This window comes from Electrona antarctica, assembly GCF_951216825.1.
Source record: "Electrona antarctica genome assembly, chromosome: 6".
In the NCBI taxonomy this organism is placed as follows: domain Eukaryota; kingdom Metazoa; phylum Chordata; class Actinopteri; order Myctophiformes; family Myctophidae; genus Electrona; species Electrona antarctica.
In genome coordinates this window covers 41,253,479-41,270,619 of record NC_136811.1, presented here as the reverse complement: position 1 = coordinate 41,270,619, position 17,141 = coordinate 41,253,479, and the positions used below count along the sequence as shown (strand labels likewise).

At 43.1% G+C, this 17,141-nt stretch overlaps 1 protein-coding gene across 8 annotated transcripts in view; it reads left to right on the top strand.

The window, feature by feature from the left end:
• trak1a (trafficking protein, kinesin binding 1a) overlaps positions 1 to 17,141 on the top strand; it is a 39,260-nt gene that overhangs the window by 2,242 nt on the left and 19,877 nt on the right. For all 8 annotated transcript variants that reach the window (XM_079504616.1, XM_079504615.1, XM_079504622.1 and 5 more), the window contains exons 2-3: positions 4,669 to 4,863; positions 16,872 to 16,948. In XM_079504616.1, the coding sequence (XP_079360742.1) occupies positions 4,669 to 4,863; positions 16,872 to 16,948 (272 nt within the window). The remainder of the gene's footprint in view (positions 1 to 4,668; positions 4,864 to 16,871; positions 16,949 to 17,141) is intronic.

The following is a 17,141-nucleotide window of genomic DNA, read 5'->3' as shown; positions in this document are numbered from 1 at the left end:
CAGGCAAGGCCATGGAGTCATGCAAAACCACACCCACCTGGGTGAACACAGGTAGGAAAGTGAATTCCCAATGCCTTATATGGGATTGGTGGGGCGGTTCCCTATGGTAATTAGGATGTTAATTAGGATATGTGGGGCGTCTACCTATGATCATTTGAATGAACTGGCACACCCCTTCAAGTTACGAGGATTTGGATTCATCATCATAAGAACATGCTTACGAACAATTCTGCCTACTTAAGAACGTTTCATGAATCTGACTGGACTTCTCTTAGGAATTCACTTAGGAAGAAATGTAAGAGGAAAAGTTAGGAACTTATTGGCGCATGAGGCCCAATGGTCTTATTTTTAGCCCCACTTGTGACAGGGCCCTAATGGTGAGTCTGTTGGTCAGCAATCCACCACTTTTAACCAAATAATACCATTATCTTACAACTAATAAAACAAATAATTATGAAACTTAATGCAGTCAGCAGCGGATACACCCCCCTACTGATTTTGGTGACATCATGGCCTTTCCTCTAGTCTAGAGTCACCCTTAGGCCAAATATTACATTTGCGAGACTGGCATGAAATCTGTGAACACATTCATGCTGAACCCTAACTGTTTGAGCGATCCTATGACCCTTCCCCTAGTGTCACCCTCCGGCCAAAAATATCAACTGTGAGTGTGCAGTAGATAGTGGATGGGGCCCGCACACCACAGGTACAAGAAAGACGTTCTTAGTGCTGTCGCCTCACAGCTAGAAGGTCCTGGGTTCGATTCCGGCTCGGGGCGCTGTGGGTGCTGGCGGCGTGTTTCCTCCTCCGCGTCATCAGTGCCCATACCCGAGGCGGGGTTCGCGAAAGGGCCTTTCTGTGCAGAGTTTGCATGTTCTCCCCGTGTCCCCTAGGGTAGGTACCCTCACAAAAACATGCAGTAATCCTGGTCTCTAAACAAACTGCCTCCCCCTGGCCAGCCGGGGCGCCTGATGGAGGGGAAAGGAACTGGTTGGAATAACGTGTTCCTTCCACGCGCTACGTCCAACCAGGGAAATTCCCCCCTATCACGTGTAAAGGAGCAACTTGGACACTCAGGCAGGAAGGAAGCATGAGTTCAAGTCCGTTGCTCTCCCCATGTCCCCCATATAGGGGACTAGGTTGGCGGAGGGTGTGTAGAGAGCCCAGGATCACATTAGATAATTGGCACAGGGGTGAAAAAAATGGGTTACAAAATCGATGGATACAAATTTAGAGTAAAAAAAAAGAAAGATGTTCTTTATTGAAAATTCTCTGACAGTCAGAGAATTTTCAATAAAGAACGTCTTTCTTGTACCTGTGGTGTGCGGGCTCCATCCACAAATCTACTTTCTTTAGCCTAGCACCCAACCTGTCGATGTGCGTATTCTACGTCCGCTCTAACTGTGAGTGTGCACACACAATGTCTAATAATCTATTACGCAACTTATAGAATGAACCCTATAATTTTCATGGCCTCTTGTACTACCCTTCAGTCAACATTTCCAGCTGGTTGTGCATGGAGAGTTCTTGGGGACCTTGGGGTGGCTTTAAAATGGAGGCTCATGTCTTGTTAAAGCATCCTTTATATTTGCTGCTATTTAGTGAGGAAAAAGAGAACAACCAGGAGCAGCAGCTGAGAGGTCCAGTCATGTACAACGAAATTGAACACATAACAGCACTGAACTTGTACTTTTTTTTAAAGTTTGCATGAGTGTATACAGGTTTTCATTACAACTAAAACACTACAGAAGCAGAAAATCTACCTTGGAGAAATATTGTGCTGAAGGGCATGGCTCCAAGTAAAATAATCTGGTCATATTATCTAACATACATAAAACATGTTCTGTAAAGTCCTGTAATTGGAGTTAGTTCCTCAGGAAAGGTATTATGCCTGGTTGTCACAGCAGAAAATGCCAAAGCAAAATTCCTGAATTAACCTCATATTTGATATAATAAAAAGTGAGTGAAATGTCCATTCAAATCTTTGTATTATGATGAACTATTACTTTTCTATATAGTTGTTCCCATTTGTGTTGTAATTATAGTTATAGATTCTGTGATGGAGACACATTGGCTGTGTGTGTGTGTGTGTGTGTGTGTGTGTGTGTGTGTGTGTGTGTGTGTGTGTGTGTGTGTGTGAGTGTGTGTGTGTTTGTGTGTTTTGCTGCCTCAGCAGTCATTCCATCTGGATTAGGCATTAACAGCATGTGTGCGTGCATGTGTGTGTGTGTGTGTGTGTGTGTGTGTGTGTGTGTGTGTGTGTGTGTGTGTGTGTGTGTGTGTGTGTGTGTGTGTGTGTGTGTGTGTGTGTGTGTGTGTGTGTGTGCGTGCGTGTCATGTGCATGCATACTACTCCTGAGTCCTGACAGGGTCTTGCCTTTGTAGACGGTTAACAGCTTTACAATGACTGTGACTGTACACAGAGCTCTTAACTAAAGTCTTTCTGTCCTGACTCCATACATTTGGGATCTACAAGCTCAAGCTTGTGATCCGACTGTTGTAGATCGGCTATTGTCGCTGTTCACTGTATGAAAAAGTATATAGCAAAGTATTTAGTGGTCAACAAAAACAGCAACAACACAAAAGTAACAAGATGGAAAGAAACATGAAAGGAACCATGAACCATCAGTTATGAACCCTGGCTAGCATCTTAATAGGCGAACATTTGGCAAAAATAGCAGATTGACAGGCTCCAAACGAAGTGCATTTGAGCTTTTAGAACGGCTATTTTCACAGAAGAGATTTATTGTGGATGGAAAAAAAGCAGCTGACCAAGTATAGAGCCCTGGGGTGGCCTGGTTTCCAGCCTGATTCGTTGCGTTCCATCACATTCACGGAACGCAGCGAATCAGGCTGGAAAACCAGGCTAGCCCTGGGGCACCCTGGTCAAATAAGTATATAGGATTTAAGTTGTTGAAGATGAACCTTCTGAAAAGCATAGACTGATTTGAACGGCCCTCACATCCAATGAGGCTGTTCCACAGTCTGAACACATTTCCGGTTCCATAATGTGCTAAGCAGACCCTGGAAGACGGAAGCCTGGTTAAGATGACTAGACTTTCCACTGTAACTCATGGATCATGTGCCCACTGCCCTCCAGTTAAAATAGTAAGGCGTTTCACAGGAACGCTGTTGGCTGTGTGATGGCACAGCAGAGAGCTTACTGCCCTGATTTGTTACGGTACAATGTTCAAATTCATACTGTTTGTTATACATTGAATTCGAATCAGAAATATCAGAAATGTGCAGTGACAACCAACCATTAAACAAAGACCAGTTAATGCACTACAAGTAAAGAACATGACATACTGTACACATAGAGCAACAGGACACTGCAGTAAATACATTGAGGCATTTATAAAATCATTCATTCACTGTATTTCTTATTTATTTTACACATAACCATATGCAATCTATACACATGCAATTTATAATTGGCCCGAGGTTTAATTGCATATTTATTTACATAATCATTTGTATAATTCACATTTTCATACTTTTTGCTGTTTTGGTCAGCATGTTAAGGCAATCATAAATCTTAGGGGATTGTTTTTGTCATCCTTTGTATTACAAATAAGTTATAGATAATGCAGTATACCTTGAATTTGAGAAAGTAGTAGTAGCCCTCCAGTTAACTTCAGATAGTGTCATTCCAGATGGTTTGCACACTGTATTATGAGAAGTGAACCAATTGGTATGGGACTTTTAGGCAAGTTCTTCCAGCCAAAATACCCAGCTTGGTTACCATAGCTTTCAACAATCTTCTCAAACCACAACATGTGGTGTTGTGTTTGGTAACCATGGAGTGTGTACAATTTTCCTGGCTCTTATTAGCACAGTCACAGTGACGCCTAAATGTTAACACAGCATTACTGACAAGTGACAACCTACCATGGACATGGTAGTCAGTCACATTCTGTTCAGCATACATAAAGACAGTACAGTAGACTATACTGTAATGTTTTTGAAGTCGTAATGTTGACAAACTGGTAGTGGTGGTGCAGTTCCTCAAACCGCCACGTGAGGTCCTCCTAAACCTTCCTTTGCCACTTGAAGAAAGAATATGACTATAAACCGCCAAGGAACTTCCCTTTTTGTTGACCAAAAGGTTGCCAGTTCAAACAACTCAAGGTGCCCTTTACACAGTATTTTACCACCAACACGGCAGGTGGAGCCGCTTGGTCATACTGGTGAGGTGTAAATGTGTGTCACACTAATACCTGATTTATATTTGGTTGCGCCTCGTGTTGCACACCGAAAATAGCCGATAGACAAGCTCACAACATTGCAGGAATGCGTTGTAGAGTGGCCACACTGTGGTGTGTGACATCGACACGCAACTAAGTATACTGTAAATTAGGCATAACAGTGTAGTAGAATGCAGCCTCAGTGCTCACTGCTCCCTCAACCATCCCTGATTTAGAGGGAATAATTTCCAAATACACTTCTACTTATCTGAATCACGTAGTTATACATTGTTCTTAAACACTGTTATGCATATAGGTTAAGTATTTATAAAGATTATCATTTCCCTGTCGCCAAATGAGGCTAATTCTGCCACCAAACTAGGACAATGGACATGCACACAAGTAGCCAGCCCGTACAGAGTGTAAAGGTGTAAATAATTCATTCTAAACTAATTCTGTGTGTCTCTTTCCCTCTGTGCAGATGTATGTAACAATACTGATTTGCCGGAGCTTGAGATCATCAGCTTATTGGAGGAGCAGTTGCCCGTCTACCGGCTAAGGGCAGATACCATCTTCGGTTACGAGCAAGATGATTGGCTGCACACGCCACTGGTTGCCCCCGACGCCGCCCTTGGCCTCACTACCGAACAGATAGAGGAGACTCTCAAATACTTCTGTAAGTCACCCAATATACTTTTATCAGATGAAAGTGAAACAAATACCCATGATAATAAGTCAGCAACTTACAGTACGATAACATAAGGCTTTGATATGGAGAATGTCAATACAGATTCAACCTCCTGGCGGGTTTCATTCAGTCATAATGTGCGACAAGTCTGAGGCAAGTCTCACGACACCTTGGAATGCATTATCATCAAAGACAAACTCTGTATATATTTTCATCATTGAATATATTAGTAGAAAAACGGCAAACAAAAGCTGTGTTGTCTTCATTTCCACTTCCAACCAACTACAGTTGATTTAATATGGTTGTAATGGTTCCATGTAGTTTAATATCACGAGCATTGATTGCATTTGGTTCATTCTAAATGTTCAAATCTGCATCAGTGAAGATACATGTATCCTATTGTATTCTATTCTTTTGTGTTCTGATGGCTATGCGGTTATATGGGCGTGGATGTGGCATCTGCACAGTGTTTCCACAACAAATGTAGACATGGCCGTCTGGCGTCTACACAAGTTATACAACCTATGATGGTGGAGACTGTGTGTGTGTGTGTGTGTGTGTGTTTGTGTGTGTGTGTGTGTGTGTGTGTGTGTGTGTGTGTTTTTGTGCGTGCGTGCGTGCGTGCGTGCGTGCGTGCGTGCGTGCGTGCGTGCGTGCGTGCGTGCGTGCGTGCGTCTAAACTAAGAGCTGTCCTATAGGCTTGACCTTTATGTACTCTCATTTACCTGGACTCACAGACAGAGAGAGCGAGAGAGAGAGAGAGAGAGAGAGAGAGATACATTCTCTCAAAGATAATAAAAGCAATACAGACTGGTGGTCAGTCAGGTCTCATGGTTAAGGTCTGCTGACCTACAGTCTAAAAGAGTTCCCAGGTCTGGTGGTACATTCATTCTAAAACAGTTCTCAGTCTGCTCTGGTGGTTAAACAACCCTACCAGAATTTTCCGAAGCATACTGCTCAGCTTTGGAAAATGGTCAACCTTAATGCTGTTTGTTAGATATTTTGGCGTGCTGTATCTACTGCAATATCTGTAATTGGTGGCCCTTCTCTGGTTGAAAACGTGTTAATTACTAATTAGTGGCATCAAGTGCTTCAGTGTCTGGTCACTGTCATAGAGAGTGTTGTAATTATGTAATGATCTCTGGCATGATATCCTTGTTAAATATTATATTAGACATGTTGCATCAGAGAGGGGAGAGGCCAGTTGATGACACGACTGGCAGCCGACCAATCACGGTGCAGGAACCTCACTCTGTGCCTGACTCCATGTTTTGATGACATCCCGCCATGTGAGTTGTACAGGAAGTAGGACGGAGGGGCGGGGGGCTATTCTGATTGGCTGATGTTCTCCAGATGTAAATCGTCTGCCAGACATTCTGTCTGAGTGTTGTAACTGTCAGTCATACAAAGAGCAGCTAGAGATAGGTATAGGTACTCGCATTTTTATTCATACTAAAAAACAAAATAATAAATAAATAAGCTAAACCAGGGTATACATTAATGATGAGTCCTGTGGCGGTCTCATGGATCTAAATCAACCCAAATGTGTGATAGGAGCCGCCAAGACAGGGTTCAGTCAAACACCTCCTTCTCATATAACAAGGTATTTATTATTCATTGGTTAACATGTAGCCTGTAGTGTCTTTTTGTTTTTGTTTTCTTATTATTCTTTTATTTACTTTTTAACACAGTTTGTAAAATTCTGAAAAAAGTTAATGAAAATAGTTGGTTATCAATGCAAAAAAAAGGAAAGAAAAGTGAATAATGCAAATTAATTTACAGACAAAGACATTTAAGGAGCAATTCAAAAGATGACACTGATTTTATGAGATCTATGAAATCACCAGATGAATGGCCGCTCCAGAACACGGATCCCATATCAAATAGTCCTTTATGTTTGCCTCATGGAGGTCTCCTGTTAGCTTCCATGTAGCATAAGCTATGCCAACACTACAGCTCTGTCTTGCCAACTGGCCTCATATGCTGCTCCCGCCTTGCTGGAGTCGGAGCCTGTTACTATAGCAACCTTTCAGAAGGACAAAGTAGGCGAGGGGGTGGGGGGGGGGGGGGGTGTAAGGGATGATGCTGATGTAAGACTGGAGGAGGGTCCTAGCAGAAACAGCGCCTTATACGATTGGTCTTGAATAATCTGTAGTCCCGCCCACTTGCCTGAGTCATCATTGACAATTTGTCATCACTTCTGCTGCAAAACCCGTGACTGCTACTGCTGCACTCTTCTCTTCTCTCCCTCCCTATCCCACTCTCTCTCTCTCCCTCTCTCCATCTATCTCTCTCGCTCTCCATCTCCCTCTCTCTCTCTCTCTCTCTCTGTGTGTGCATTGATGGTTGCAGTCCATGTGTGTAGCGCTTTTTGCAGGATGTTTTGAAAAGGACACAGCAGGCTCGTATAGGCATGTCCTCAGCAGAGGACAGGTCTACAGCAAGCAGCTGAGGACAAACAGACCTTATCGGAAGGCAGGCAGCCGATTCAAGGACAGACAGGAAAAAACAGACACATTGATAGATGGACCCACAAAGAGGATGGGACATTGTCACATCAAGGTAGTGATTGAAGGCTGGACAGATAGTTGGACAACTGCCCAGACAGACGAGAGGAATTGTTAGATGCAGGGACAGACAGACAGCCGTTTCTCATTGAAGGGTGCATTAATGTCGACATCTAAGGATTAGGACGGACAGAAGGACGTTAGAGTATTAATGATGCTGGGATCATAACAGGAGAGACAACTCTGAGACAACACACCACACAAGCATCCTCGTTAGGAGGATAAATGAAGATGGCACCCAACACAGCGCCGGTTGGCTTCTGATTAACCCGGGACAAGATAGGACATCCTTAAACGATGGGACATCATACATACATACTGTCACCAACGATGTCCAGGGAGTCCCGACCGAACCTCGTACCAACGGGTGAGCCCCTAGGCATGCTGGGACACAGGAATCTCTAGAGGACAGGCGACTATAGGCTAACGATCTGAGGACAAACCAGGTGTCTTAAATTCTAAACATGCCGGGACATTGGAAGTCGCCAGAGACATTGAGCTGAGCATGGTGGGACACGGTGAAAGACACGGTCTTGTCTCTGAACAGTGAGACGTGATGAAGAGACGACAGACGAGAGACCGGGGGTTTGTCAAGGCAGACTACTATGAGCTGGATTGGTACTATGATGAATGTACTGATGGTAAGGGATGTGCACTCTGTACTATACAGTTGGGTGCCTCCGATATTGTCCCTTATCATTTGACCCATTTAGGCCTGACCTCAAAATTTAAAAAAATCCTTCTAAATCCTCCAGTTTTCTGAAATAAATATTTTCACGATTTTTCAAAAATAGCAGACCTACAAGCTCGTAGCGCGCCACTCGGTGGCGCGCTATGAGCTTGTAGATCTGCTATTTTTCAATAGCTAAATTATAACATAATGTTTAAAACACCAAAAGGGGTTCCCGCCCAAAATGGGTTAACTGTCCTTTTGCGCAGATCACGCAAACCTCAGCAAAAAGAAAAGGACAATATCGATGGCCTCCAACTGTACATCCATGATTCTCACTTCTCAGACATCATTTCAAAGCAGATGCTCATCGAATGGGGATATTCACCTTTCTAACTTAAGGAGAAAAGGGGGGGGGGGGGATAAGTTAGACAGCAGAGTAGAGAGACAGGAAACTAAGGACAGAGAAGGTGAATGACTTGCATCGCAGGTCTCCTAACAGAATTGAACCGGGGACATTGCTTTGGCCACATACTGTGGATAAGAGCATGAATGGATGGCTTTAGCAGACAGTGATGCCAGCTATTGTGTTGGTATTAACATGCATGCATGCAGTGCACGTGTGTGTGTGTGTGTGTGTGTGTGTGTGTGTGTGTGTGTGTGTGTGTGTGTGTGTGTGTGTGTGTGTGTCTGTGTGTGTGGGGTCATGTGACTTTGTTGACAGGTTCTGTCACCGCAGTTGGTATATTACCTGCTTCCCTCCTGCTCCTTTCTCATCCTCCCTTCCTCTCTCCATCGTCTCTTTCTCTCTCTCTCTCTCTCTCTCTCTCTCTCTCTCTCTCTCTCTCTCTCTCTCTCTCTCTCTCTCTCCCTCTCTCTCTCTCTCTCTCTCTCTCTCTCGCTCTCTCATGGATGCTGTGTTTGATGTTTACCTGCTATCCTCGTTTCTTTGCAGCTTGTACAGTAAGTCACTCTGGCTAAGACAAGAGCATCTGCTAAATGCATACATAGTAAGATAAGTAAGATATTTATGTTTGTCCTGTGGTAAACAAGGCATGCTACTAATTCCCAGAAGAGCAAACTTCATCAAGGATGAGGAGACTTTAGCCTCAAGTGCAGATGATCAGATGAGTAGACTGACAGTAGCTGTTGTGGCTGGGTGAAACCACTAGATGTAATACTACTAGTGAGAGTAGAGAAGCAGAAATAGAAAGCAGCTGATTCGGGGGGGTTATTCTGAGCTGGTATACGCAAGAGCGAGTTGGAAGTAGGTTGTCATATATTTAGCTCATTGATTTACATGGCTGCCTCCTCCATAGCAGCCTGCCAATGGTGTTCTGGCATACGCAGACCTCTGAAAATGAAATATTAGAGGATAGAGGCTGACCAGAGGGTAGGGCTGCTGAAGGAGGACTCTAGAGGGCTGGTAGACTGGAGGACTGAAGGACAGAGCTTTAGTGATTTAATACAGCTTTAATAAACTCTGTTCAGTTCAGTTTGCACTTTATTCAATCCATTTTACACAAGTGTACTGTTTAACTGAAAGGCATTTAGCTGGTGAATCACAAATATAGGCTAAGTAAAAGCAAGCAGTACATAATGCAGATATTGTGCATAGTGAAAAAGTATGAAAGTAAAACGCTGATACGGTAGTCGGGTACAGTACATGATAGGTGATAAATCCACATTCAAATTATCTGCTTCTCCGGCTGATATTTGCATTTTGTTTCTGCAAGTTTATTTTCATACCATACTGACATTAATGGGACAGACCAATGGCATCCTCAAAAAAATGATGGTATGCTTATTGCTTTTGGAGTAGGGCTGGACGATATGGACAAAATCAAATATCACAATAATTGTATAATTTTTGACCTCAACATTGATATTGTGCATTTATTGTGGGAATGACCATTGGCGTTTTAGCAAAATGTCAGTATCAGTAATGCCTACATAATAACAAAGTGGTTAAGGGCAAATTATTTAATGGCAAAGTATTTAAACAGTACAATTTAAAATATCCAAAATCCAGTAGAGTATCGTTAGTTAGTTTGCAGTATTGTAACTTGTATAATGTTGATTTTAAGAATTGGACTAAACATGCTGTGATCACCAGGATGAGCCTATAAACAGTTAAATTATATTGACAATATAACACTGCTCTTCCATCACAAACTGTGTTGAAATGCAGGTGATCTCTACAAGCCAGCAGAACCGCAGACAGCAGAACTTGTTTCCACTACATATACATTTTGATAATCGTTAATTAATCATAATCGAGGCAAAACTTAAGAGAAAAACTGTGATATTAATTTGAATTCCTATGAAGCGCTGCCACGTATAAAACTGCAGAGCCATATAAAGGGTGAAAATGAACGAACAGAGGAGAGGAGAGGTGGGAGGTCCTGGGCTGGTTTGTACCGGTATCTAGGACTGCTTGCTCTATTGTGTTCATAGGAATGTGGGGGCCAATCGAGCTCGCCCATTCAAGCAGGTTTCACACCCGTTATAGAGTAATTATAATGATTAACAGTGGTGGGAAAAGTACTCAAATGTTTTACTTGAGTGAAAGTATCAATACTGCGATGTAGAAATACTCCATTACAAGTAAAAGTCTGGAATTCAGAATTTACTTGAGTAAAAGTACAAATGTATTCGTATCAAAATGTACTTAAAGTACCAAAAGTAGAAAGTGCTTACTGTGCAGAATGTCCCATTTCACAAGTTTTCAAATGTATAAAAAGCAGATATACAAGCTCACAATGCATCGCATGTAGAGTAGATCGCCAAAATGTATATGGGCTGAAGCAGTTAATGCATGTTTTGTAATAATAATCACAATCTACAAAGTAACTAGTAACTATAAAACTTTCAAATAAACGTAGTGGAGTAAAGGCAGAATAGGCCTATAGAAGCAAAGTATTGGACATTGGTAGAAGCGAAAGTATTGGAAATTGGTAAAGTACAATTACCTCAAAATTGTACTTAAGTACAGTCAGAGCCGCCTGGGACAAATGCAAGGCCCTGTGCGAACATTTTTGTGTTAATTAATTAATGAATTAATTAATCAATCAATAAATCAATCAATCAACCAATTAATTAATTAATGAATATCCAAAACAATACAAAAATGACCACATTTCTATCTACTGTATAAGGCCAAACCTTATTAGAAAATATATTAATGGTACTGTATATGAAAGCCTTATGTTATAGGTTACTATTGGAATTGCAGGTGCTGTGAAATTACCTCATGCCAGTCAGCAAATATCTAGGTCATATCAATTGGCAGAGCGGAGCAGCTTCTCACTCTGCATGCAGCACAATGACCAGCTCTTCTTAAAGTTTACTTTAAACCGTCCATAATATGACATAGTGTTGGATCTCCAGAGTCCAGACAAACAAACCTTGGATAAATTATTCAAACGACCAGCACGAGGTAAGTAACTAGAGTTCTTCACAGTTCACACCCAGGCAGTGGGTGTTATAGTGGATGTGTGATTTCTTCATCAGTCACTTTCCCATCAAAGTAGCCTCACACTAATTTTGTGATCAGTCAAAATAAAGCGTGGCATTTCTTAATTTGCTTCTTTTATTTGTAAAAAGCAACACTGTAATAAGACATGGCAGTAAAATATGGGTGCAAAATGGAAATGTGTAATTAAATAGTTAATATCTCAATTAAAAGGAGAGAGAGAGAGAGAGAGAGAGAGGAGCACGTAAAGCCGTTCCCATTTCAAATAATGAAAAACTGCTGTCTAGCGCGAGGCCTCGCGCCTTGCAATGGGAGGCTGCGAAGTGCGAGGCTCACAAGGCGCGAGGCCTCGCAAGGCTCGAGGCTCGAAAGGCACGAGGCTGCGAGGCTCGCAAGGCGCGAGGCCCTGTGTAGCCGCACCGTTCGCACTACCTAAAAAGCGTGGCTCTACAGTACAGTACTTAAGTACTACTAGTAAATTGACTTAATTACTTCCCACGATCCCATGATTAATTTAAGAAGCTAACGATGGCAAAGCGGCTTGCCTTTTGATGTGGCATATATTTAGAAATGTGAGAGGAGATCTGCTCAGGAGACCTGCACTTTCTCACGTTCAACATTTCACTTATACATTATACATGAATTTGTGTAGCCTAAGAAACATGACACGACATCACATCAATGATTTGTAGCATTGGCATATTGAATTATGCCTGTGTCTGTGTGTCATGCATCACATGTCTCTGTCTGCATGTGTTATTTTCTTGCTTGCTTAATGGAAAATGTTCCAAACATTTTCCATGCGTTTTGCGTGCGTGCGCGCGTGTGCCTGCGTGCGTGCGTGTCGTGTTTCTTGCTTAATGGAAAGTATTCCAAACATTCGTAATGTTTAATGCACATTTAGTGTTTGCTTTGATGTTCATAATGAGCTAAGAGCTACAACAGGTATGACGTTTTGTCTGAAAATAAATCACACGCATGTGAAGTGAGCGGTGCCTTTTATCATGATGATGATGTATTGACCCACAGTAACCACAGTAACCGGGCAGACTAATTAATGAATTAATGCTAAACTAACAGACTAATAATGCTACACACTATAGTCACGTGTTGGAGCGTTTAGCACCGCTCAAAAAGATTAAGTTAAGACATCATTTAATATTATGTTCACCGTGTGCTGCTGTGAGTAGTGTAATCATGTGAGTGCCGTGCGGTCATTCACCTGTGAATGTATCATTGTGTTTAGCTCCACCCAATGAACAGGTGTGGGTTTGTTATGGTTCGCTCCACACTGCCCTGTTTCCATAGAGGACTGTACCATTTTCTCTGCACTAGCAGTGGAGTTTTCAATTGGACTCACATGAACCATCACTGGTGTCTGTCTGAGAAGGCTCGCTCAACTCTACAACCAATTGCTGTTAACTTGGACTGTACCATTTCAACCTCATTACATGGGGGTGGGGGTGGGGGGGAGACTGCAAATTGATGTCTGAATTTAAAAGCCAAATCATGAAGTGGTATAGTCTACATTAATACGTTATTTTAAGTTGTTTCATAGCTTATGTGCAGAGTATTTTAAACCCAGAGAGCTGTTTGCTGGACAGCTGTCAGAGTAGGTCTGCCCCACTCCAAAACTCTCCAATAGAGTTGGCTGATCAATAGCCAATCAGAGAGGAGAGAGGGAGGAGTCAGTATTGTTGACTGTCTGGCGGACGGATCACAGATCAGATCATCACACACACACACACACACACACACATGCACATTCACACACGTGTTCACTGACTCACCCTTATCCTACAAAACATCAATATACCCTTCAACACACACACACACACACACACACACACACACACACACACACACACACACACACACACACACACACACACACACACACTCAGATGTGTTTCACAGGTAGTCTCACACTCGCATACAGTACACATGAACTGATGGACACACATACATGTACAATGTTTGATACAGAGATATACACATAGCTGCACACACACACACACACACACACACACACACACACAGTCACACACACACCCACAAATACTGATTAACAGATAAACACTCCGCCCACAGAGAGATTGTAACTCTGTGTGTCTCTCGCATACACACACACACACACACACAGTCACAGTCACATTCCCAGCGCCCTGACATGGCGTTGTGGATGGTGTGGTTCAGTACATAGTGGTGGCATTCGGGGGGGGAGAGGATGGCGCTGTCCCCTCCTCCGGAGGGCAGCGAGGACAGCCTGGAGTACTCTGACCAGGTAGAGGGACCAGCGTGTGTGCCCAGACATCACGAGAAGACAGAGGAAGAGCAGGATGAGGATGAGGAACAACAGGTTCTCCGTGAACTGCATGAAGGTAGTTTGCGGTTCTCCCTTTGCTTCGTTTAATCGCCTCTGGGTGCTTCCCAGTAGAAACACACCAGCAGTCTTCTCCTGGGAGTTGCCCGGTGTACCCACACTGTACAACCACATTGTGCAGCAGGTGTTGTTTAGCTCCTTGTGTTTAAGACTAAAAGGTGCCATCCCTTATTTTGTGTGTAGGAAACTGACCTGAGGCAGCATATTCTTGTGTCTTTTATAAGCTATTGCATAACGTGGATACAGTTATTCAATACAGTGCCATTGTACCTGCTTTTGTTCTCGCGTTGTTTTTTTGTAGTTTTGTTGTGTTGCTTATACACACAGTACAGTCTCCTGTCTGTGTCGGTCAAGAAGCACTGAGAAACCCCTGTTAAACAAATTACAATGTATTATTTATCTGTCCTTGAACGTGGATAGTCTGGGTCATGGCGTTGTAGCAGTCAGTAACACCAAGCTGCTTGTAATTGTACACCTCTGGCCTTATTGTGTCCGATTGCCGTAAAGCAGCTCCACTGAAAACCACCTTTAAATGTTAATAATTACTGCTGTGTTCAGCCACTGACGCAGTTCTGAAGGCATACAACTGGAGCACAGTTAGCGAGAAACAGAGGTGGTGAATGTCTCTGTACCAACATCATCTCTGTCTGTCTTTCTCTCTCCCACTCTCTTTCTCTCGCACTCTTTCTCAGTGGAGGTGATTTAATAATTGAAGTCAATATAGATGACATTGACGTCATTCACCTGTTCACCTCATCTACACTGTCTGTTACACTGTAGTGTGACACACAAACACACACACACAACATGGCACACAGACTGATCTTCTTATCTAATCTATGAACTCATAGATCATCAGGGAATTGGCATGTGACGCGTGTCGTGTCATGTGTGTGTGTGTGTGTGTGTGTGTGTGTGTGTCACTGCGTGCCTCTTCTGGGCTGTTAATGGTAACGCTGATGTGTATCCATGGCAATGTGTACCCTCTAACAACACACCCACCCACTATAGACACGACTTGTGTGCATGCGTTGCGCGCGTGTTCTATACCAGTTCTATACTGCTTGTACGACCCCACCTTGGAGTCAGCAATCAACATGGTATCTAACATTTGAACCTCGGCATGCCTATTCTGGGGGGAACATTAAACAAAATTAGCAGATGTACACTACAGTACATGTTCTGGTATTTGGTATAGACGTTACAGAAGAGATTTGTTATAGGCGGAAAAACAGCGGTCTGGGTACAGTTGTAACTCAAGTCTGTTTCTCTAAGACCAGAGGGTTTATTTAAGTGGTTAGTGCTTCAGTCTCAATTTACACAGATTCAAAGCTGTGACTTCACTCAATGAGCGTAGTGTAGTACATGTACCTGTTCTGTGGCAGCATTGGTTCAGGAGGTAGAGCTACCTGGGAGCTGCAAGGTTTCCGGTTCAATCCCGGCTCCTCACGGCATCGTGTTAACTTAAAGTGTACTTGAGCAAGACAGTGACTGAACCCCTAACTATTCCCAAGAATGAGCAGTTTGGTATTTCATGGTTAATATTGTCGTTGTGCAGCAGATTGTAAAGAAAATAACCAGTATGGTCACTGGCATCAATGCCTCACTTTGTATTTATTGAAAGTTCAACCAGATGTGACAGCCATTTGGTTGTTCAGCCATCTCTGGTCCACATAACTAACAATTGTTTACAACACACTGTTTCACATCTTTCTACTTTTCTGCTCTCTCTACACTGTCCGGTCAGGTTGAAACGTCAATGAAATGTCCTCTGTCTCGGTCCTGTCAACATGGAAATGATGTAGTTTGCATCAGACAACTCTGTTTTGCATAGTTTCCATGGGAGTCCTGTCCAACATGAAGCTATCACTTTGCATTCCAAACTGCAAAATCATTCTGTTCATATAGAAATGTGCTGTGAACTACTTTATTGCCCTAGTCATCACGATGGCTAGCGTCAGCCAAGCACTCTGAGATGTGTTGATAATTCCCATAATGCATGTCCTAGACAGCTGCCCTGAATGGAAGTGTCACTTTGTACTTTCAAGGAAAATGACAATAAAAACAATCTCTTACTGGAATCCAGCCCAGCCTAAAAAGTTCCAAGCAACAGGTTCAAATAAACCCTGAATGATAGGTAGCACATGAGTGGAGGTTTGGATGAAGCTATTTCAACCACATGCTGTTGGTTGAAAACGGTTCATGTCCCTTAACAAAATCATCAGAAATAGCTACAATAGTCCTTCTACAAGCTCACAATGCATAACGATGCAACACGTTGTGAGCTTGTAGATCAGCTATTTTCTTTTTTATGTGACACCATACTGCACATCCAATGAAGTATAAAATATGGTGGTTAAGCCTGTAACCACTGGGCGTGCTTCTTGAGGCATTTAATAACTTACCTAATCTAAACTACTCATTAGCTAGACATGGCGCATTAGCACAAGTGTATTACACATAGATGTGCATTTGTGTGGACTTACCTGATATATTGACAATGGGTTGGCCTGTGTGTATGTGTGTATGTGTGTGTGTGTGTTTGTGTGTGTGTGTGTGTGTGTGTGTGTGTGTGTGTGTGTGTGTGTGTGTGTCTGTCTGTCTGTCTGTCTGTCTGTCTGTCTGTGCGTGCGTGCGTGCGTGCGTGCGTGTGCGCGCGCGCGCGCGTGCGGAACTAGACAATGAGCATGGTACAATTGTGAAAAGATGAAAGAGGGATTCAGTATTGGTGGGTCATGTTTCCACAGTTACCTAACAGGGTCTCTCTTTTTGTCTCTGTCTGTCTGTCTGTCTGTCTGTCTGTCTGTCTGTCTGTCTGTCTGCCTGCCTGCCTGCCTGCCTGCCTGCCTGCCTGCCTGCCTGCCTGCCTGCCTGCCTGCCTGTCTGTCTGTCTGTCTGTAGTGTTGTGTTCTGACAGAGTGGGCCAGATGACAAAGACGTACAGTGACATTGACGCTGTCACTCGCCTGTTGGAGGAGGTAAGACCGTAACACAAACATGACAGTAAATCAGGTTCCAACAGCATAACAGTCGAGTAAAATGTGTCTTGCAGGCTTGATGGCCCGGGTATCGGAGGAGACCCGAGGCTTTCTTCACCCTCCCAATGACTGATTGTGGGGGTTAGCAGAGATGGAGTACTTGTAGAGAGGCTGGGGAATTGGGAATTGGCTT